General features: G+C 39.8%; 1 protein-coding gene and 1 non-coding gene across 2 annotated transcripts in view; one reads left to right on the top strand and one right to left on the bottom strand.

The window, feature by feature from the left end:
* Positions 1-2,644: 2,644 nt before the first annotated feature.
* Positions 2,645-22,468, bottom strand: part of OPN5 (opsin 5) — a 26,630-nt gene continuing 6,806 nt past the window's right edge. The window contains exons 3-6 of the mRNA XM_006727572.3: positions 20,927-21,097; positions 17,032-17,366; positions 5,860-6,101; positions 2,645-2,708 (exon numbers count right to left, since the gene is read on the bottom strand). Of these exons, the coding sequence (XP_006727635.3) occupies positions 2,645-2,708; positions 5,860-6,101; positions 17,032-17,366; positions 20,927-21,097 (812 nt within the window). The remainder of the gene's footprint in view (positions 2,709-5,859; positions 6,102-17,031; positions 17,367-20,926; positions 21,098-22,468) is intronic.
* Positions 7,222-7,328, top strand: LOC115941702 (U6 spliceosomal RNA). Its single transcript, XR_004076434.1, has one exon. It is a non-coding gene; the product is annotated as a U6 spliceosomal RNA (small nuclear RNA).

Genomic DNA, 22,468 nt, shown 5'->3' with positions numbered 1-22,468 from the left:
AGTGTCAAATTCTACCTTCTGGACACTAGTCTGAATGTTCTTTTCTACTTCCCTCCATCATTCACTTCCATAATTATTCCTTCAAAAACAAAACAAAAAATTCTTCACTTCATTTTCTTGAGGTCTTTTGAAACCAGCAATTTCTCCCTTAACGTTCGTTCTTTTCCTACCTGCTTAACTTGCAAATTCTAATACCCATACATCAGGTATGATTTTGGATTATTTTTACCTATTATTTTAAATATCTTCATCTGTCTTGTGGACAAATAGCACAAATACGATTTGGTGTCTGCCCCCGTCCTTCTCCCCTCCTGCACGGTGTCCCTTGGTAGACACCACTAGCCTCACTGTTTCCTAAGCAGATGCCTCCCTGTCATCCTTGGTTCCTCCACCTTCCACCCAATCAAGTGTCAAGATCTCCCACTTAAAATATTTTAAGCCTATATTCTCATCTCCATGTCTGTTACCGGTCCTTACTTAATTCAGGTCCACATAACTGTCATTTCTTTATAAAGCTGCCCAAATGGTCTCCCAACCTCTACTCTTAAAACCCATCCCCACGCAGAACAATCCACCCTCCACACTGCCCTCAGACTGGTCTTTCTAAAAGTTATAAACCTCATCACTTCTTTCCCCTGCCTAAAATCCCACAGGGTTCCTCTCCCCTTTGAGGTAAGATTCACATAAGAGCATCAACAACAAGGCCCTGGCCTGATCACAATTCTGTGCCTCACTTCTGACCATCACCATGCATGTTCATAACAATTATAGCAATTGCTAATATGTAAGAGCTGCTTCCTCCATTGCAGTCATGGTGCTAAGTGATTTACGTGCATATTTTCTCACCTAAGCCTCACAAGGACCCTGTGAGCAAGATGTTGTTACTATCCCTGTTTTACAAGTTTGCTGAAGGGCGGTGAGCTGCAAACACAGGCAGTCTGATTGTGCTCTGAACCTGTGTCCCCCTCCACCTGAGATGCCACACTCTTCCTCTGTAATTTACTCATCTGCCTATAGGTCCCTTGCTCCTCTATTCTAATGATAATCCTGCCTCTTTTGTCCCCACTTGGGTGAGCAGTCCCAAGCCCCAGGCAGAGTGGTCACTTCTTTTGCTTAAATCAGAGAGTGTTTTATACACACATCTACTGAGCCCTTATCATAAACCGCTGATGCACATCAACTCCATCTTCACTCCAACTCTGGAGAAAACTAATAGAGAAAAAACACAAGCTACCAGGTACTGAGGGGCTAAGTCTTGGAGGAAGGTCTGATCTCTATAAATCTTCAGACAGAAGGAGTGGAGAAATTATCAAGGGTATTGGAGGGGCCTCTCCCTTCCTTCTCCCTCTTCTCTCACCAGCTGTTATCAGAACTGTAGGATCAGAATTGTTGAGCAGGATTTAGGGTCATAACAGAAAGAGGAGGTGAATGGAGCATGGAGCATGGGGGACACCTGCCTAGAACTGGAATGAAAAGAACTGCAAGGAAGATGGCCCTACTCCTTGGATTAGGAAAGAAGGTCAATTTGGAGCTAGTATTTACATGCCTGCCCCTTTCATTAGTTCTTAAGGGGCAAGCATCTACCTTTTGAAATCATTCCATCCCATTCTTATCTGCATTTCTTCACCTCACGCAGTATTTGTTGAAAACAACCCATGAACAAAAGAAAGAACAAAGATAACACATAACAAACAAATTTAAAAAAAATACTTATATATAGCTATTTTCACTAAATTTGTTTCTTCAGTAATTATAGCTAGTAATGCCCTGTTATATCCACTATGTTAATATGTGCAGCTTAATGAGGAAAATCCATGTGGGTAAAATTATCATCAGTGGGAATTGTTTTTGCTCTCAAATTCTGAGATACAAGAGATTTTTCCATTTAGGGATTTAAGGCAAAATTGATTTCCCTAGAGGACTGCTTTGTGGAATCACTACCATTAGAGTGTGACCTTCTGTCAGCATGAGAGGAGAATGGCTGCAAGAATCAGAAGCATCCACCAGTCAAAGAACCACAGTCCCAACATTCACCCACCCACTTGAATGGACCCCGAAACTGCCATCCTGGCCCTACATTAAGAAATAATAATGACAGGGGCGCCTGGGTGGCTCAGTTGGTTAAGCGACTGCCTTCGGCTCAGGTCATGATCCTGGAGTCCCTGGATCGAGTCCCGCCTCGGGCTCCCTGCTCGGCAGGGAGTCTGCTTTGCCCTCTGACCCTACCCCCTCTCATGTGTTCTCTCTCATTCTCTCTCTCTCAAATAAATTTAAAAAAATAATAAAAATAATAATGACGATGTAATGAAATTAAGTAACATCCTAATAAATAAAATGATGAAACATTTTTCTTAGTATCACAGACTTAATACTTTGGGGCATGACAATTAGGTTTTAAAATATAATAAAAAGAAAATTCCAGGGAGGCTCATCCTAGTAATATTCCTTAAATAGTATCCTATAATCTAATTTCCATTTGGCCATTGGAATTTCCCAGCAAATCCTGGCTGAAGGGAAAAGAGGGAAAGTGTACAAAATATAAAAATATAATATAAAGAGAAAAGTGTAGTCACAATCAAACATCAACAGCAGTGAAGAGGCAAACATGTGAATATTGTGTCCATAAGTGATGCTGTGTCCATCTTCATACCTCTTGATGGATTTCCAGCACAGCAGAAGACTTCTCGACTGTGGTTACAGTGTGCAGCCTAAACACAGGAGAAGGAAAACGTAACTTAACATATATACACACACACATACACATATTGTGTATGTATATCATAGCAGGCATGTCTACCAAGAAGATTATATGCACAAGACTTGAATTAGAAGGGAAGGAAAATAATTCACTTTAAAACATTCAAAGTCAAGAAATCCCTTGAGTGGAGCTTTCCAAAAACAAGCCACTTGTTCATGGCACATTTCCTATGCCCCAGTGAGTTTCCCATCCTCAGAACAAAATTCATTGCCTCCCTATCGACCTACCAGTCAGTTGGCCCTGTGACTTACCTACAAAGAGTGTTCTTTGGAAAGAAGTAAAGTAGTCAGGAGAGTTTTATTAGAATGTCAATGCCAGGATTTAGGACTTTGTTTTCTGTTCTGTATCTTTACTAAAATACTAGGAGTGTAAAATGCCTCGATCCTTCAGTATGTACCCCCAGTATCATTTGATCATTTATATTGCATCTAAGATTGGCGTAGCACCAGAAGTCTGGTTCCCCTGTCACTCAGTGGTCTCTGTGTAGGTCGGGGGGAGAGGCCTCTGACTACATGAGCTGCACTCCTAATGTTTTTCTTTCCCAGGCTCTGGTTCACCGGCTTTCAACAACGGCTGGGTATAAGAACCATCTGGGAGAATGAACCAATGAAACAAACTAATGAAGCTTGGGCCCAATCCAGACCAATTGAAGCCAAATCTCTGCAAGTGGGGTCTAGGCAGGGGTTTTTCAAAGTTCCCTACTTGACTCTAATCCACAACCAGAGCGGAGAAGCACTGGTTATGAAATACGGGAGACTACATCTGGATACCCAGATGTGATGAATAATAGCATTTCAAGATGGGCTCTTGGCCATATTTTTTGCTGTAGTTCATCAGCTTTTACCAAAATCTCAGGGGACTCAATTTAGGGGCGGGGGGGGAAATGAGTTAACTTTTAATGAACTGTAAAAATTACTCAAAATTTATTTCTACAATCTCATATTCAACACATTAGCTTTTTTATTTGAATTCAGAATATTTCCCAAGAGGGTCTCCCATTATAAGCAAATTCATTTCAGAGCTCAGAAGAGGAAAAAACAAGGATATCAATTAATCTAGTTTAATTTGATTGAATTGTTCTAGTAGTGCATTAACCACTCTGGACTAGCTTTAGACCACTTCAACTCATTCTATCAGCCTCAATATTACCCATTTTCTTAGCTCCTTAATTACAACAAAGATGAAAAACAGAAAAAGTGTTTTTTGCTTCTTTGGAAAGTTCTCTGAAACAGAGCCTTCCAAAAATCAGCAACTCATCACACCTCTTTAGTGTTCCAAACTTGAAAACCCAAGGACTCCTTCCTACTTTAGCACTACTGCCTGCCTGCTTTTTCCACTGAAAGCTTCGAGACTCTGGAGTAAGGAAACAGCATTTGTCTTCCTCCAGCAAAGCAATTGTTGCATTTCATAGAAATGGCTAATGGGAGCAGGTGAACTGAACGGATTCTTGCCTGGCTGGCTTCTCCAAAGGTCTGTGGCCCCAAGTCACTGCCTTCCTCATAAATTTCTCTCTTTTCATTATTGAGCATTGAATATTTATGTGCTGCTCACACTTAAAAGCAAATGTACAGAACACAGAATCAGTCCAAGGCAAAATTACAAGGTAGGTGAAATTTGCCTTCAGCCATTCCTGTCAAATTCCCATCATCTCTTTCAGAGGAAGAAATGCCCATTATTTTCTCCCACAACTGCTCTATTAAAAATACTCTCTCTAACCTGCATTCATAATAAAGTATTAATAGTAGATAAGGGCAAAGTGTTATTACTGCCAAAGTAGATGCATTTTAGCATTTGAATTTATTCAATTCAACAGAAAAGGCATTAACCACCAGCAATGTGAAAGAAAAAACCCACTAACACTTGTTACCTAGCCCTCTCCAAGCACGCATTTGGTGTAATTCTTACAGTTTCAAAAGATGGGCGTTGCAATCAGCTCAGCCCAATTCTAGGCTCATTTTCCCGAAGATATGGAAAAATCAACCAAACACTCGTCTTTTATCTCCAAATTGTGTATTTCTTCCCCTGTACCACAACAACAATAACAATACTACTTTTTCTTAGTGCCTTTTTATTTTTTTTTTCATTTGATCCTGTACCCTACATGGTGAGGAACCTAAAGGTCAAAAGATATGTCACTTGCTCAAGCGTAGTAAAAGAATAAGATAAAGACCCACATCTTCTCCTAGCTAGTTCTACCTTTTTTTCTCCTCTGTTTTCTACTTAATCAGGAAAAATAGTACCAAAAAATAACTAGACATCCAGTGAGTAAGAAGTAATAGAAATCAGAGAACCTGGACCTTCTCAACAACCCTCACTTCAGACCATGTTCTCAGGTGCCTGATCCACATTCCACTGCTAAGACTGGCCCTGAATGGACACAAAGCCCACACATCATCCTCAACTCTTTACTCACCCTGAGCCTTTAGGAAAAATGGTGCTGGATCCCCAGACTCACTTGTTCATTTTATAGCAGAAATAGTGTAGACTGTTTGGAAACCCAATAGACCTGAATTTAAATCTCTGCTCAGCTACTTCCTGGTTGTGTAAGCACAGGCAGCTCACTTAACCTTAACCTCACTTGCACCTCCATTTCCTTATCTGACAAAGAGAAGGTACAATAGGGGCTCTTGTGAAAATAACATAAAGAACCTGTCAGAGAGTAAAAATGTCACCTCCCTTCTCTCCTTGCCTGCCCAAATCCTATACTCATAGCTAATGGTAGAAACATCCCAAACAGGAGAATCTTTTCTGTTGGGAGTACCTAATTTTGGATCAATGCCATGTGGAACCATACTCTTGGAGTAAAATGGATTTAGTCCCAGATAAGGAAAAGTGAGAAATAGTGGCCGCTCAAATGGACATAGCTTCCTATCTTAGTTGCTCTACAATCAGAAATGGGATTACTTTTCTCATTATCTACCCATGACATCCAACCCAACATATCTGATGACTTGATTTCAGGAATTTTGATGAACAGAAAATCCTCTTTAGACTACTCCTAAGTCATGAGCTCTAACCCTAAGAAGACAGCATAACAGAGTGGCTTGGACCCCACGGGATTTTGAAACAGTAGCATTCATTTCTGGCTTCTGAAATTTTACCTGAAGTCTTCCAAAGATTTCTTCTTAGTTGCTCTCAAACGATCAGTTTGGCAACAGGCAAATTTGTAATCAATGACCTGGTAAATGATGGGGTTGTACACTGCTGCTGATTTTGCAAGTAGGGTTGGCACCACAGAGAGTTGTATGGGGATGGAGTCTGGCCTTCCAAAAGCTGACCACACAGAGACAACCGCGTAAGGAATCCAGGCAATCAGGAAGCCAGCACAGATCAGCATTGCTACCTGATGAGGGAAAGCAATAGAACAGAGTCAAGATACCTGGTGGAAATTATGGGGGGGAGGAGAAGCAGTAGCTCATTTACACCCAAGAAAGTCTATTATTTGTCCATTTACCTTGCCTGTAGGAGACATTTCCTATGTGGACTTCAGAGATGTTCAGCCAGAAGAAGTTATTACAATGACTTATCCCATTTACCACATCCTATCCATTCTTCACTCCAGAATTTGAATGTACCAAAAGACCCAAAGTTTAACCCTATAAAAGCTGTCAGATTTTACATTGGGTAGGAAATGATGCTAAGAAGACATCCATGCTCCTGAAATTTCCAGACTTCTCAACCCACATTGATGGAAAATATGTTCCATCATATTTGGAACTAGATGGAAAACACTTTCACCTTGAAGAAATTTTAAATCACTCGTATTTGCCTCAGGAAACAGAAACTCTGCCCTTTTTGGAAATTTTAATATGAATCTTCCTCAGAGATTCCTGTTAAGTGTTACTTCTTTTGGCTCGTTTTCTCAAGTGTGAGGCTTGGATAGTGGAAATTCACTAGAAATAAAATAAAATAGAATCACCAAGTTTTAACTAAAGTGACACAGTGGCATAAAGCAAGACTTTTCCAGAAAGCACTTTTCTCTCTCACAAAATTATAATTACCTTAGGAGCGTCTTAACTTTCAGATCAAAGAATAATTAGAAAGAGGGTTTTAAACACCCTCACTGGTTTCTTACCATCTGCAACCCAGTCCCTGTACTAACATAGCCCTAATTAATGCCCTGTAACTACATACCTGACCCTATAGATTATCTCACTTGAATTCAACAACCGCTTTTTACCAAGTGCTCGGTGCCGGACACAATGCCAAGTGCTGTTGGGGACACCAGTCCACCTTAGGGCCTGGTTGTAGCCCTCTGGAATACAAACTACAGTACAAGGAAGAATAGGATTTAAGTACCAGCAGAGGAGGACCAAATTACATGGTACGGGGCAAATTCAGAACAGTTTCATGAGGGACATGGCATATAACCTGCATGTTGGCAAGTTGAAATAAAGGAATGGTAGTAAGATCAGCGTGAGCAAAGGTGCAGGTATGTGTGAGATTTGCATAGAAACTAGCAAGTACTTGCTTCAGCAACACATACACTAAAATTGGAATCATACAGCGAAGATTAGCATGGCCCCTGCGCAAGGATGACATGCAAATTTGTAAAGCGCTCCATATTTTTGGGGAAAAAAAAGAAAAGAAACTAGCAAGCAATTTACTTTGGCATATAGATGAGGCTAGAAAGAAAGATAATATCCATGTATTCAGGGTTTTGTATAACTTATGACCGGGCTGCCCTTAATTCCATATGCTTTGAGGCCCTAGTAGGTTTCTGAGCAGGAGATTTAATGAGAACCGTGTTTAGGAAGATTTACCTGTAAAATGAAATGGCACAGGAAGAAATTGGAGGTAGAAAAATCATTGTTTATTCATTCAATCAACAAGCATTACTGAGCATCTCCTATATGTTTTGTGTCGAGGATAAAGCCATGAACAAAGCAGACACAATCCCTGGCCACATAGAATTTCCACTTTTAACAGGTTTGTTTAGGCAACAGTCTAAACAAGAAATGAAAGGGCTGTTCCTTTGAGTACTGACACTAGCAACTGAAGCCCAAGCCTTGGTGTTTATTTTAAACATGAGCTATTTCAGGTCCTAGTTAAGAGAGAGTGTACTAACTTCGAAGTATCTTTACACTATTACCTACTGTTTTTCTGTAAAATAAATAATGAAACAATATTCAAATTAGCACTCCAGGTAGTGGACATCTGCTTTTGCAAATCTACCATATGTCTTTCATTTCCTCATAAACTTTAGCATCGCCAGCATCCCTTCTACCCCTAGGCTGTTGTATGGAACTGGCATCACATGACCCAAGCCTGACCAGAGGACGGCATGCCCCTAGCTACGAGAGCAAGAACAGGGATGGGCACATGACTAGAAAGAGCATCATCAGACCCATCTTTGATGATTTTATAAGGGATTTGTAGAAAAAAGGGAGCTTCCTTTTATCTCTGAGTTCCCCAAAACCCAGGAAAGATGAAGAGATGGAGCTATCTGAGGCAGGCACCACATCCTCTTTCCCCATCCTCTTATTTAAGAAAGAAAAGAACAGTGTTCCCAACATGAAAGTCATGACATGCTAGTGTAGAGAATCAAGGATGAGGAATGAGACACAAAATGTTTTATTAGTAACAGAGCAACAATATTTATGCATGCTTTTTTGTTTTAGAAATCCAAGTGGCTAAGTTCTTTTATAACAAAGTCATTTCTATGCATGTGCATTTCAATATGCTCCCATTAGAACAGAGCTATTGTATGCAAGGAATGGTCTATAGCCTTATTTGACCTGCAGAACAGCCTGTCAGTAGGGTGTTTATCCTGAGAACCCCACATTTGTGAGCTGTGTCAACTAAGAAGCCTGGAAAATCCACCATGTGTCTCAGGTTATAAAATTCCACCTAAGAAACTCAGGGCTCATCTCTAAATATTAACTGCAGCTGAGACACACCTCAGTTATATCCATTTCACTCCATTTTACAAATAGAGTCTAAATCTCAAAGAGATGAATGAAGTGAGCCCACACCTCCTTCGAGTCCTGATGCCCTGTGTCAGGGTCCTGCAGCCTTACTTTAAGGTCCTGAGCCAAAATTCTTACCTGTGTTTAACGGTTATCAACCAGACCCAGATCACACATGCACTCCTCCCTCTCGCTTGCTTGCTTGCTTGCTTTTTTCCCACCTCTCTGCAAAGGGTTACCCAGGAGAAATTGTATTTCATTTGGTCTATGTGACTTTTGTTTGTAAATGGAATGGATGCCTCAAGGCTCAAAGTGAGGGTCTTTTTTCTAAATCCCCAAATAAACAATAACATAAATAAAACTTGCTTTAGCAGATGTCTGGGAATGGTGACTCATCTGATGATTTCACAGTATCTCAAAAGCTGTTTTCTGTGTTGCTGTCAAAGTCATTGACAAAAAATAGATTAACAGTCCATAATATTTTCTACATTTTACATATTTTCTACTTTTATGAGAGTGTGCAATGGGGAGAGAAAGGACTTCAAACATTTGCATTATGTTATCCTTTTTAAAAGGACATCAGAGAATTAACCATGCTGTGGTTTTTAAACACAGAGCGAATGAATCGTTGTGGTTTTTCTGATTAGGATAAAACTAAGTGCCTTAAATTGAATGACTAGAAATCAAGTTTAGAGCAGAAAGAGGGATAAAAGCCTAGATCTGAAAGCACTGCAGAATATTACTTTGTATTTGAAGTGAATACAAAGTCAACATGAGACCCATTTATTTTTTACGATCTTCTCCTGTTAAAATATACTCCACAAAACATTAAAACATTAAATATTAAAGGCATTTTAAGATAAACTCCATAAAAGTTACAAAACTTGCATGTTACCCTCATTTTCCCAGTGTTTTCTACTCAAAGTGGAACATGTTTAATCTTTCATCAGTCTCTTTCCTCATTTCTGAGTGTGTCCTCATTTTCATTTTCCAAAATTTCTATTCCAAATATCCTTAAGCCAGATCTAGCACAGACAGGTACCTGTCAGCTTTTTTCTAAGTTGTTTATTTTTTAAACAATAAACAGTGACATGTGTGACTGCCTTTTGGTTTACTGGAAAAGCAGTAAAACTTCAATTCTTAAATTAGGCAATTTTTGTGGGAGGAAATTCACAGATTATGTGCTTGGCTTCTACAAAGGAATCACACATCTGCAACCCAGTTCACTTTAAATATATCTTGCTGCAGAGGACTAAAGGATATCTGTACGTTCCAGCTACAGTTCAAGTTGGCATTAAGTGTCACATGGGCAATATTGTCCATAATTGATCAATTGATCAATTAAAGCAGTAATAGAACAATGGGATTGAAAGTAAATTCTCCAAATTAGATAAGCCTCTGTCTTTGGGCCCAATTCATCTGAACCATTCCAGCAGATACAATTTCCAAGAAGCAAAGTCCTGCACTCTCTCCATGCTGAGGCAGTGTGCAATAGTGTAAACATCATGGATAGAGATACTCGGGTTTGGATTCCAACTGTGGTTCAACTCCAATGACCAGTGTGAGTGAGACAGAACCCCTGATTCTCTAAGAGTTGGCATTTCAGTTCCTTGCACCAGGCTCCTTTGCTCGGATATGAGTAGGGCTTCAGCCAACGTTTGAAGCTGTGTGCTATCTTGAATAATGAAATGGATGAGAAGAGGACATGGAATTGATGTAGAAGTGAAGTTTACAAGGAGAGCCAGAAAGATGGAATAAATTCCCTACCAATAACAAGATTGACCACATCACAGAACCAGCTAGACTACTGAAATCAAGGATATTGCAGTGGCTGGGGTGAGATAAGGTCACAAGAAGCAAGATCACTACATGTGTGCATTGAGTAAATGGCAGGGGAGTATACAATTGACCAGAACATACAGATAATAAGATTTGGTTTTCCTATCTTGAGTCTAGCTGGCAAGCACATGGATTTGCTCCCAACTAATCAAAAAAAAAAAAAAAAGAGAGAGAGAGAGAGAGATGAAAAGATGGTAATGCGAGAGTAAAGGCCAGTTATGAGGCCACCTCCCGCCATATGCAGTCAGCCTGCCATTGAATGTCACTACCAAAGGCAAAGAGGAAAGGGGGCAACTTAGCAACCGTGACCTACCTTCATTGGCCCTCAGTCCCTGATATGTATAAAAATAAGGGTGATATTTAGCTTTCACACCATCTTTGAAGAAATAAAGTCATTCGACAACTCTAAGCATGTCTAATTTGAGTCTCTTCCTTCCATTTTATCAATAGAATGACAACTAAGGCCAACTGTCCCAGACCCTTCATCATGCACTTAGAAAGAAAAGAATTCTGAGAGCTTTGTTGTGTCTACCATTATGTGAGCCCTGGGGGTGATCCAAGTAGAAAATATTAATTTGTACTTAAAAAAAAAAAAAAGACCTAGAAAAAGGAGGGGTCTGCACTTCCCCACTGCAATTTTCTCAAATCTTAAAATACCACTCTTCTATAAACAAGCAAAAGCTGTGATTGAAAGGAGAGGATGTAAATTAAGTCATGTCACTCTGTACATCTGTGTTGCAGGGTTTGGGTCTAAAACTGAACACAGCATTCCCCAGTGAGGCAGCGGCTGGCTTTAAGAACAGGAAATACAAATCTCTAAGTATCTGGCTCAACAAAACAAGGGAGACTTCACTGTTCATTATAGACGAACCAAGCCCTTAAGGTATGGAAAGTGCTACTCAGTGGGGAAATGTACTCAGGTGGAGAGACCAGGTGGTTTTAGCAGTAAGAGCTATTGCTGTCAATCCAACCAATCTAGCCATTTTTATACAACTGAGAGTTTTAGAAGGTAACTTAGACAGCATTTAGTTCCCCTGCCCCACCCCCTTTCACAAACGAGAAAACCAAGGCCCAGCAAGGAGAAGTGGTTTGTCCAAGGTGAATCTGTCACGATTCTGAGTCCAAGAAATGGACTTCGGCCAAGCGGGACAAGAAAAGGAATGGGTTGGTTAGGACAGAGCATCACTGGGAACGCCAAGCCGACAGAAATGACACCCAAACCGATGGCCTGAACCAGCTCTAATGCAGAAAGCACTGCTGCAGCCGTGCCCGGGGGAGACATCTCCCTGCCTCTCTGCTGGTATCACTGGCCCCTGAGACAGACTAGCTGGAGCCTAGGGTCATAGCCGTACTCCACCTGCAGGGGAACCTTGGAAAGTCAATGACTGGTCTTTCCACATCTTTTTTTTTTTTTTTATGTTATGTTAACCTTCCGTATCTTTTAAATTAGGAGTCAGCCTTTGCTTAGACATGTGGCTCCTCCCCTCCACGATCCAAGACTCAAAATGTTGGAAATTCCTCAACACAGAAATTCCAAACACAGACAGGGGTTCAGCCACTGGAAGCAGAAATAAATAACAAATGTCAGCTACGTGAGACTCCCAGTGGGCTCGTCGCAAAACTGGGATTGATCCCAACTTGAAATTCTTTCCTTCAACAAATACATATTTTATATGTATTTATTTATATACATGTATTTATATTTAACTTGTATTAATATAATTAATTGTATATTATATTATTTATATCACATTATATTATAATGTTTAATGTATCATGTTTGAGACATTGTGCTATGTCCTAGGGACACAAAATGAACGAAATGATATGGTTGTCACTCCACAGGCCTTACTGACTAATGCTAAAGCCAGACATTGGGCAAATAATCACAAAAATAAGTATGTAATTATAAATTAATTATAAATTATGACCTGTTCTAAGAAGAAAATGTAAAGACAGCATTGCCCCATGGTAATAGGAAGATCTGAATTCAATTTGGGGAATGCTTTTCTGGGAAGTGACATTTAAGCTAAGAACACTTATGAGGAACCAGAGGAAATGAATTAATTAGTTTAAAAAATAAAAAAGCAACGCAGTTCAGCTTTCCCACAAACTGCCCTTAGAGTCCTCCCAGGGGGTTCTCTGAATATGAACCTTCAATGATAAATAAACTGGATGAGCAATCAAAGAGAGGAATCATGTGAGGAAAGCAGAGATTTACATTTATAATTTTTAAAAAGACTTCACGATCAATGTGAAATAACAAAGCAAAACAAAATGCCTGTCAGTTATAAAAGGGACAGAGGAACTCAAGCCAGGGATCAAGGGACCACTTAACACTCATCAAGGTAATTAGATTAACTTAATTTATTCAATTATGTATTCATTATAGCAATCTTGATTAAGCATCTAGTAGGCACCAGACAGCGAGGCTCAGTAGCAAACGGGATGTGTAACACTTGAGTTCACCTACCTACTACTTGCAAAGAAGGACAAGCATGGGGCTCAATAAAGTGAATGTGTCAAGTGCTCTGATGGCCTATTGCAGAGGGACTTAAACTAGCCAGGGGTGATCAAGAAGCCTTTCTGGTGGAAATAAAGGAAATTAAGAGAAATCCAGATGCCCAGAGGATCTAGACACTACTTATAGACCTGGAACTCATAGATAATCTATCTGTGCTAAATGAATAAGTATTAAGTACTAGTCCATACAGCATAATAATATTTGGGAAAATTAGTCTATGCCTCTGGTATTTTCTTCCTGGGACTCCACCGCCCCCCTCATTAAAGCAGAAGCAAGAGTGTTCACTGCATTGTGTGAAGATTTTTTCAAGCCAAAATACCCGAAGAAGTAAACCATTCATTTCTCAGCTTGTGAGTTTTAAAATAGAAATTTACATCTTACAGGAGAGAAAATACTTGAGAGACAGGGGTTTTGAGTATACAAAAAATGACATTGAGTACCCACAGTCAGAAACTTGAAGGACCAGAGGCATTAATCTTACTAAATGGGGACAATTTTAGAGGGATGCACATGATTACAGGTTTCCCACCCAAGAGTGGGTAAGGGTCTACAGCTCAAAGGTGAGGGAGGACCTCAGAGGAGCCAGTAACTGACCTTGAGAAACTGTCCTGATGCTACTCCACAGAGCTGAGCACAAGGGGCCAAGGATGGTGTTGGGGAGCAAGAGACCCTTAATGCATCTGGGGATCTCAGGGCCAAAAACTTGTGCCTTGCTTCCCAGGGTCCCAGCCAAGCTCCCAACACGCACATGATGAATTGCAGTCAAAGGACAGGGAAGTAGCTGGAATTGCTGATGAACTTGAAGAGGGCTTCCAGTTGGAACAAAAAGGATGTAAAGTGACCCATGACAACTGATGATTGAGACCAGAAAGAAACTTAAATATCTCAGGAATACCAGGGGCAATAAATGACAATTAGACCAGAGTCCCCACCCCCTGACACCATGGAATTATAAAAGCCTCCCTAGAATTTATAGATAGCCCTGGGAAGACAAGGAAGACCCCCCAGTTCAACTGAATTTATCTTGATTGTTTAATATTAAGTTTGTTTTACAAAGTCATATACAGGCAAATGAAAATGAGATGATACTGAGTCATAGAAATATAAAGAGAGTTTTTGTTTGCTTGTTTGTTTTTATTTCTTGGTCTTTTTTTGCATACCTCTGTTGGCAATCTGTGAAGTTTCAGCCTGGTACAAAAGTCTAGCAAAACCATCATTCTTAAAAAATTAATTCAAGAGAAACTACAAAGCAGAGAGAGATTTGTATGTGGGATGTCAATTTTCAGGTGGATAAGACCAGACTAGCAAAATGCAGGCCCAGATAATAACCCAGCTGGAAATCATTACAGTACCCAGAAAAGTAAATTATTTTAATCCCAGAATCCAAGAAGGTGGCCTTTAAGTAGTAGGCTTTTAGACAAGGCTATTCTAAAAGATCAGAAGCACCAAGTGAATAAGCAAACTGCCAATCCTGAGAGGTAGTTGAATGGAGAAAAAGCTTCCTAAGACTATGAAAAGGTCCAGTGTGAGGTTGTTTTTACTTACTTTTACTCAGTAGAAAAAAAAATCAAGATCAAAATTAAATGGTAATTTAAAACATTTTAAATTTAGCAGAGAAGACGCCAAAATAGAAAGTTGTGTTTATCAATGTGCGCTGAATTTTGATTTATGTTTTTTGCATAAGTGTTAATAATTAGAAGCATTTTATATTCAGGTTGTTTTATATAAGTTTTATATATACAAAAGAGGTCCAGATATATTGTATAATATATAACATATATTATGCCATATAGACATTATATATAATATAATGTCATTTAGTATATGTCAGAAGAAGATATGTTTAAAATAAAATCATACATATAGATGCCTACACTTTTCATTTAACATCTCTTCGGGCTGGGTGAGCCTGGTTATTTGATCTATACAGTCCAGTCCAGGCCGAGGAGACTGATAACCACAAACCAAATTAAATGGTGCGTGCCAAGTTTCACCTTGCATGCATAATGAGCTTCAGAATCACTCACTAAACAAATTGCCCACCGTCCAGAATACACAAAGAACCAGATGCTAGGGTATTTATAAAAGCTAGCTGTGGGTTGAGTTAGGCAATTCAACTAAAAGGAGAGCATATGATTAATAACACACTCAGAGAAACTGGAGAAGGACCTCACAGGAATGAGGATCTGGACTCGCTAATCAAGACCATCAAAATGTCTTGAGGCCAACTCCATTGGAGGGTGGCAAGAAGAGAGAGGAGGTCATATGACATCTCAGCAGCTTTCTGGTATGCCAAACTGCAGGACTACAAGGTAAACTCGAATTGACCTACCAGTGTGATGGACATCACATCATTTCCTTGAACATACTTCCATAAAGTATTGAGAAGGAAAATTTTTATCATTGTTGCATTCACCTGTTCTTAGAACAGTACTTGGTTCTGAGTAGGGTTTGGATTAAACGTAATCCAAATTTAACTTGGATTCATTTATTCGGATTAATACTTTTTTTAAAAGTCACAGATAAGAGCTAAAAGGAGAGCTGGAAATGAACTTAAATCATGACCTTGGATTTTATGGAAATATTTTTTTCTATTTTACAGCCAGTGATAAGATAAAAAGCATATTATGATTCCTGATCTTGTATTTTTGTCCAGGTAGAACTGCTCTATTATTAGATTATGAGTATAGATTTAGAGTAATGAAAACTTCCTTGGAGCTTTCTTTTACTCAGCATATGGAGTTTAGGAAGTAAAGGTCAACTGGAACCATTAAGAATCTCTAGCTCACACTGTACGACCAAGAGATCCTTGTACCATCTCAAAACATCTGTAAGTGAAAAGAGGAATATTACCAGAACAAAGGCCCTGACTTGCTACAAGAGAGCACAGGCCTGAAGGGAAATGTTACTATAGGTCCTGAGACAAGTGGTCTCCAAATTAGGCTGTGAGGACACGTGAAGTTGGGATACCAATAATATGATTGATTGATACCAGAAGGAATGGTTAGAACTTCAATCTACATTTATTTTTTTATCTTTAAAAGTAAAATAGAAATTAGGGCATACTAATGTTAACATACAGTTTGATGGTATTAGCTGCATGTCATTTGTATTGAGTATGTGCTGGAAAAATATTTCGTTCAATAGAAAGGTAAGACAGGACAAAAGTGGGAAGACCACTGCCTTATCCTTACCCAGAATTCCTAAAAGTTACAAAAGAATGAAGGAACCACTGTTCTAACTCCTTCTATGCACCAAATGACAGAATAACATGTGTTGTCTCATCAAATCTCCACCACAATCCGAGGAGATGTTACTATTCCTGTTGCACAAGTGAGAAAATAGAGATTCAAAGAAGTTCAGTATCTAGCTCTGGATCACAAACTTGGCAAGTATTGGTAATGGAATGAGAACCCTAGTCTATTCTCAAATTGTGTGTTCCTTTCCTCACATTACAGTATCTAAGGAGCTATCAGCTCTGAAACTAGCATTTACCAAGGGACATGACCCTGCAGAAACTGCTCTTGTATTAAGATAAATTTCCTATAGGATAGTAGATGCGGTAAGCTCTTACTCTGTAAATAATGTGAGGCGGCAGAATGTCCCTAATCATGCCCACCAAAGTCAATACAAAACAGTATAAATACTGTGAGGTGTTTTATGATGCATAAAAGTTATTATTATTATGACTTAAATAATTTTTGAGAACCAAGAATATCTTATTCAATAGAGAGAATAAGCTCCAAGTAGAGCCACCATACAAATTTAGTAAATATTAGAAGTGTGTGTGAGTGTGTGTGTGTGTGTGTAAATGAGAGAGACAGAGACAGAAACAGGGAAAAGAAATACTACAAAGGTTTAGATAAATAATAGCACGTTTCAGAAGTACATAAAGAATAGAGATTCTAAAATTCTCCCAGCCCCCAACATTCCCTATCCTCTTTGCCCTATGACATTTTAATTGATTAGAAAACCCCTCTGTAAATTATTACTGTAGTTACCTTGGTCAGTTTCATCTCCAGCACATGGCTGCTATGTATCCGACTGTCGAAATGAGCTACTTCTTTAGAGGAGGACTTAACCTTGGCAATGATCTTCACATAGGAGAACACGATCACAGCCGTTGGGAGTAAGAGGCAGAAGAAGAGGATGTTCAGGATGAAAATCTGGCCACCCACGGAGGCCTCGGCCAGCCACCAGTCCAGCGTGCACGAGGTTCCGAAGGGCTCAGGAGCGTAGTCCCCCAGACCGACCAAGGGCATGGTGGTCCAGAAGGAAGCATAGGCCCAGATGACTGCCAGGCAGATGTAGGCGTGCTTTCTTTTCAGCCAAACCCCTGGAGGTAGAAGAAAAGCATTACCGGGATGTAATCTGCCCTACACCCGAATACCTCCCCTCGATATGTCAAATTCCACATCCAAAGAGTTATTCCATTGGATTCTGGGAGAAGTGGTCAGATAACTGAATTCTGAGGGAGAGTGGAGTGAAGGGAGAAAAGTTCCAGAGCGTGGGCCTTTTTCCAAGCGAATAAAATCAGAAGTGCTTTCACAGGGAAGGTTTCCATAGGCACGCAGGAGCCTCAGGAGGGGTAAGTGATAAAAGCTGAGGAAAGGGGACAGTAGAAAGATGAGAGGATGCCAAAGACAATGAAGGAAGGATCTTAAGAAAGCACCCAGAATGACCTTTGAGATCCTATCCAATACGGGGCCAACTGGTAGAATAGAAGGACCAAGCCCGCAAAGGAAGTATTAATGGTTCATCCAGGGTAGACTCCTTTGGGGAAAGTGAGAACTGATAACACATTGCTTGTGCCTTTCAATACCCTTCTCCATAAAAGCTTTCACGTCTCGTATCTCATTCATCTTCCTAAGCACTTGTCAGTGGGGGTCGGTGGGCCACAACCATGACTGCGTGCTGAGACGGTAAAGTAGCTGACCCTGCTTCATGCGAGCAGGTTTTGAATCTTCAAACGTGACAAACACAGCAGTCATGCTCACACAGCCATAGCAAGAAGGGTAGAGAATCTAGGTAGGTTGCATCATGTTCTGCAAAAGTAATTCTGTGAAAAGACTTCCAGGAAAACAAAAAATGAGCTCTAGGTTTTTCAGAACTAGTTTCCATTGACCAAAAGAGATCTCCAAGAAGAACTGGTGTAGTCATCTAAGAAAAGCCATAGAGCACTAGTTATCCCTTTCCACAGTTCACCATAACCACCAAAGACAGGGCAGCCTGAGCTGGTGCTGCAGCCTCCTCGTGAAATTACCTCCACACCCCATTTATCACCTCAAAGAGAAAGGGCCAGAGAAGTAAATCCTTACTGCCTTGGTTTTGGAGTAGCAGAGAAGAAATATCACAACACAGTCAACAAAAGCCAAATGATCTCTTCATCACAGACTCAAGGCCTGCTTCTGCTCAGAGCCGTATGCAGTTTGGGAAGTCAGTAGGGCCTAATTCTTCTCGTTCTAGTGTTTGACCCTCTGCGTGTGCCCTTTCTAGATGCCCATGTTCTTAGCAGTAAAATGGAGGAGATAAGAATACATTGCTTACAGGTTTTGATAAGGGTTCGATGAAATAATGCAAGGCCTGATTTGCAAACTACAAAGGACTGCTACATTAACACAGATTTTTACTCCTGTGTTTGTCTCAGCACTAACAAGAAATATAGATTGTATCTATACTCTGTTGTCTCTTTTTTTTCCTCAAATACATGGCATGTTGTATCATAAAATCCAAATTTCTCAAGCCCAACCAGAGTGAGGTAACAATCATGTAGCCACAATATATGTCAGCTCCTGATTATCCATTATAATGGATAAAACACTGGCACGGATAATCACATATATTTAGGGGAATGTGCATATGCATACGTATAAGCATTTATGGTTAGGGTTACTTGGCGAGGTGTTGTATACTTACATTCGAGTATGGTGAAAGGCTGTCAAGTACAGGAGGGAGTAGATTAGTAGATTGGTTCTGTGTTGCTCCAGAAGTCAGAACTAGGACCAATGGGTGGAGGTTACTGGGAGGCAGTTTTGTCTCAATATAAGGAATAACATTGTAACAATGAGAGCAGACCAATCAGAGAATGGGCTGCCTTGTGCAGTAGTAAGCTCCCCGTCACTGGTCCCTGGAATTATTCAAGAAGAGGCCAAGTGGCTGTCTGTCAGGGATGCCTTAAAACAGCTTATCACATTAATGGGAGAAAGGTCTCCATGTTCCCAAGCGGTCTTCTAATTCCAACATTTTAAGACACTGTGTAGAGGGGCTTAATCATGAGTCACATCAAATGGTGAAACCATTCTATTGAGGTTCAATCTTAAAAGAAGCTGGAAAAATATATACAGTTCCCATATGGAGTGATGCCCTGCAATGATGCTGGGAGTGGGCAGTATCATCTCTTTAAAGGACACCAAGCCTAAATTCAAGGAAATATTTAAAAAGCAGAGAAATCAAGGTATTCCTCATATATCCCCAGGAAGTTGAAATTCTGCCTTCTCATCTATAAAATCTGTAAGTATACTTACAATCTACTTGATACAACCAAAAATAAGTTTCTAGAAAGTATAGGACTCTGAAGTCATCCAGAATATACTAATTGAATATTTTTTATGTTATTGGAAATTCTGATTTAAGTTATTTCTATTGGAAGGGTTAAGCTGTTTAGAAAAAGAGATGCAAATTAAAAAAAAAAAATGATTGCTAGTTTGTGAAGATGATGGTCCATGACCTTAACCTCCCCTGCATGGTTTCCTTGGAGTCTGGGACTATAAACTTTTAAAATATAAAGGAAAAGGGGCGCCTGGGTGGCTCAGTCAATCAGTTAAACTTCGACCTTCGGCTCAGGTCATGATCGAGCCCCGAGTTGGGCTTCCTGCTCAATGGAGGGTCTGCTTCTCTCTCTCCCTCTGCCCCTCCCCCTGCTCATACTCTGTCTCTCGCTTTCTCTCTCTCAAATAAATAAATGGAATCTTTAAAAAAAAAGTGCTTTAAAATGTAAAGGAAAATTCTACCACATTGAAAGTATCAAGTCAGCTTGATCCTTCCCACCTCAGGTTCCAGACCATCCTCCGTCTCCATGGTCACAACTGTTCTGATTGACAGATTAATGAACAGAGCAGCTTTTTCCAGAGGAAGCCAATACTACTCCCTGGTTGCACCTGGTTCTCAGTATTAAACGGAAGGGCCCAAATTCTTCTCTTTGGGATTCAATAAGTTCCCAGAACCCCAAGAAGCAAAAGTAATAAAAATTTATTCTTAACATGTTGAATGGTCTCATTATTAAAAAAAAAAAATCTTGAGCCTCTGAAAACTTTTTCATAGCTGGTTCTACCCTCATCAATGCTTCTAGTCACTCATCTTTCTACCTACAATACCACAAAAAGAGTGTTGAGTGATATTTCTGCATGTGTCCTTTCTTGTCAGCACAGCTGCACGGCTTTCTAACTTGGATCTGGACTTTTTGGAATTCCTCATCTCTGAAATCACAGGGACCCTGAGGCCTAAAGGGGGATCAGAAACATCTTTCTTATAATTACATTTACCATGCGGGGAACCAGCTAAAACATCTCGGACCTAACATCCTTTCAATGCATTTTATTTCTTTGTTTGCATGGCAAAACACGGAAGAAGCTTACACAGATTATACAAGGAAATGATGTTTGCCAAAAGCACTGTAGCCAAACACCAGACATTCCTATAAAAGTAGTATTAAAAGAAATCTACATTGACACAGTTTCAAATCTTTAAACTTATGTTAGAACAAAATGGGCTCTAAACAGAGATACTCTTAGTCTCTTAGGTTATTAGTAATCTTTGTTCTTACCTATCGGTACAATATTTACAATCTGACAATCCACTAGTTTTGACTATCAGGGAATGAGAAGCCTTCATACTTACCATACGATAAATAGCAGATTTTCAGATATCGATCCAGGCTGACAGCAGTCATGGTGATGAGACTTCCACAGCCAAAGAAAAATCCAGCCCATCCATACCAGCGGCAGCCAATCCAGCCAAACACCCAGCGGTGACAGAAGCAAGAGATGATCGTGAACGGTTTGCCTACAACTAGAGCGCCAAGCAATTTGTCAAGGGAAATTCCCTCCAGTTAAAGTTACCCACCTGCCTCAACTCACCCTTGAGTTATATTCTATTCAGACAAGAGATAGCTATTTTAGTTACTGTTAGGTTCAATCTGTTTGCAACCAGACCCAGATTTCTGGGATTTAAACCATTCCTCAAAACAATAAAATAAGACAAAATCAGACAGGGAGACAAACCATAGAGACTCTTAACCATAGGAAATGAACTGAGGGTTGCTGGAGGGAAGGGGGGGGGATGCGGTAATGGGGTGATGGACATTAAGGAAGGCATGTGATATGATAAGCACTGAGTGTTATAAAAGACTGATGAATCAATCACTGGCCTCTACCTCTGAAACCAATAATACATTATGTTAATTGAATTTAAATTTAAAAATATTAAATTACAAAAAAATAAAAATAAGTAATAAATAATAAAAAATAAACTATTCCTCAGCCTCTATTAGTGTTTTTGTGTTTTTTACTTTCTAGAAAGCATTGTTCTACTTTAATTTACACCCTGCACCCTTCGTAATCAGCTATTGTATTCAATCTTCACCTTCCTGGACGGGAACAGGCTGAAGAAGCTCTCCACGATCTCTATGTGATCTATCATCTATTCATCTATTTATCTATCTATCTATCTATCTATCTATCTATCTATCTATCATCTATCTATCTATCATCTATCTATCTATCTATCTATCTATCTATCTATCTATCATAAGGCTCCCTAAACTTATCGCATTAGGAAAACCGAGTAACTGATACTCACAGGTGCCAGCCCTGACCCCAGGTGTGTCCCTTCTTCAGTAAACAGAGGTACACCCAAGTTCCTGTTAGTGTAGTCAGTTAACACATATTTCTTAAATGCCATCTGTAAGTCAGACACACATCTCCTCTAGTTTGTCTAGTTGTCCAGGTAGCTAATTTCACACTCCATCTTGCTGGACTGTGCACCCCCCTATTAGGGCTTCCTAATCCCAGTGGTGTAGCCCGGCTGTCAGTGAGGAAACTGAGTGTAAAAGAACTGTTTCTTATTCAGCAACTAATTACTCAGTGCCTCTTATGTAACAATTACAGAGCAAGGTGATAGGGGACAAAGTGCAGGTCAAGACTGACAAATGTATTTAATAGTAGAGAGAGCAGATAAGAGAAATACATAATTTGTAATATAAGATATGATACGATGGAATGATAGTCATTAGTGCTGAGAAGAAAAATGAAGCAGAAGGAGATAGATAGAAATTGTTGTTTTATATAAGGGGATCAGGAAAGACCTCTCTGAGAATGTGACATTTAGGGAGATGTCTAAATCACTGGTAGAGATCACAGGTAAATGTCTAGAGGGGAAATA

This window comes from Leptonychotes weddellii, chromosome 8, assembly GCF_054177405.1.
Source record: "Leptonychotes weddellii isolate Sample4059 chromosome 8, ASM5417740v2, whole genome shotgun sequence".
Lineage (NCBI taxonomy): Eukaryota > Metazoa > Chordata > Mammalia > Carnivora > Phocidae > Leptonychotes > Leptonychotes weddellii.
This window is presented reverse-complemented; position numbering and strand designations above follow the sequence as displayed.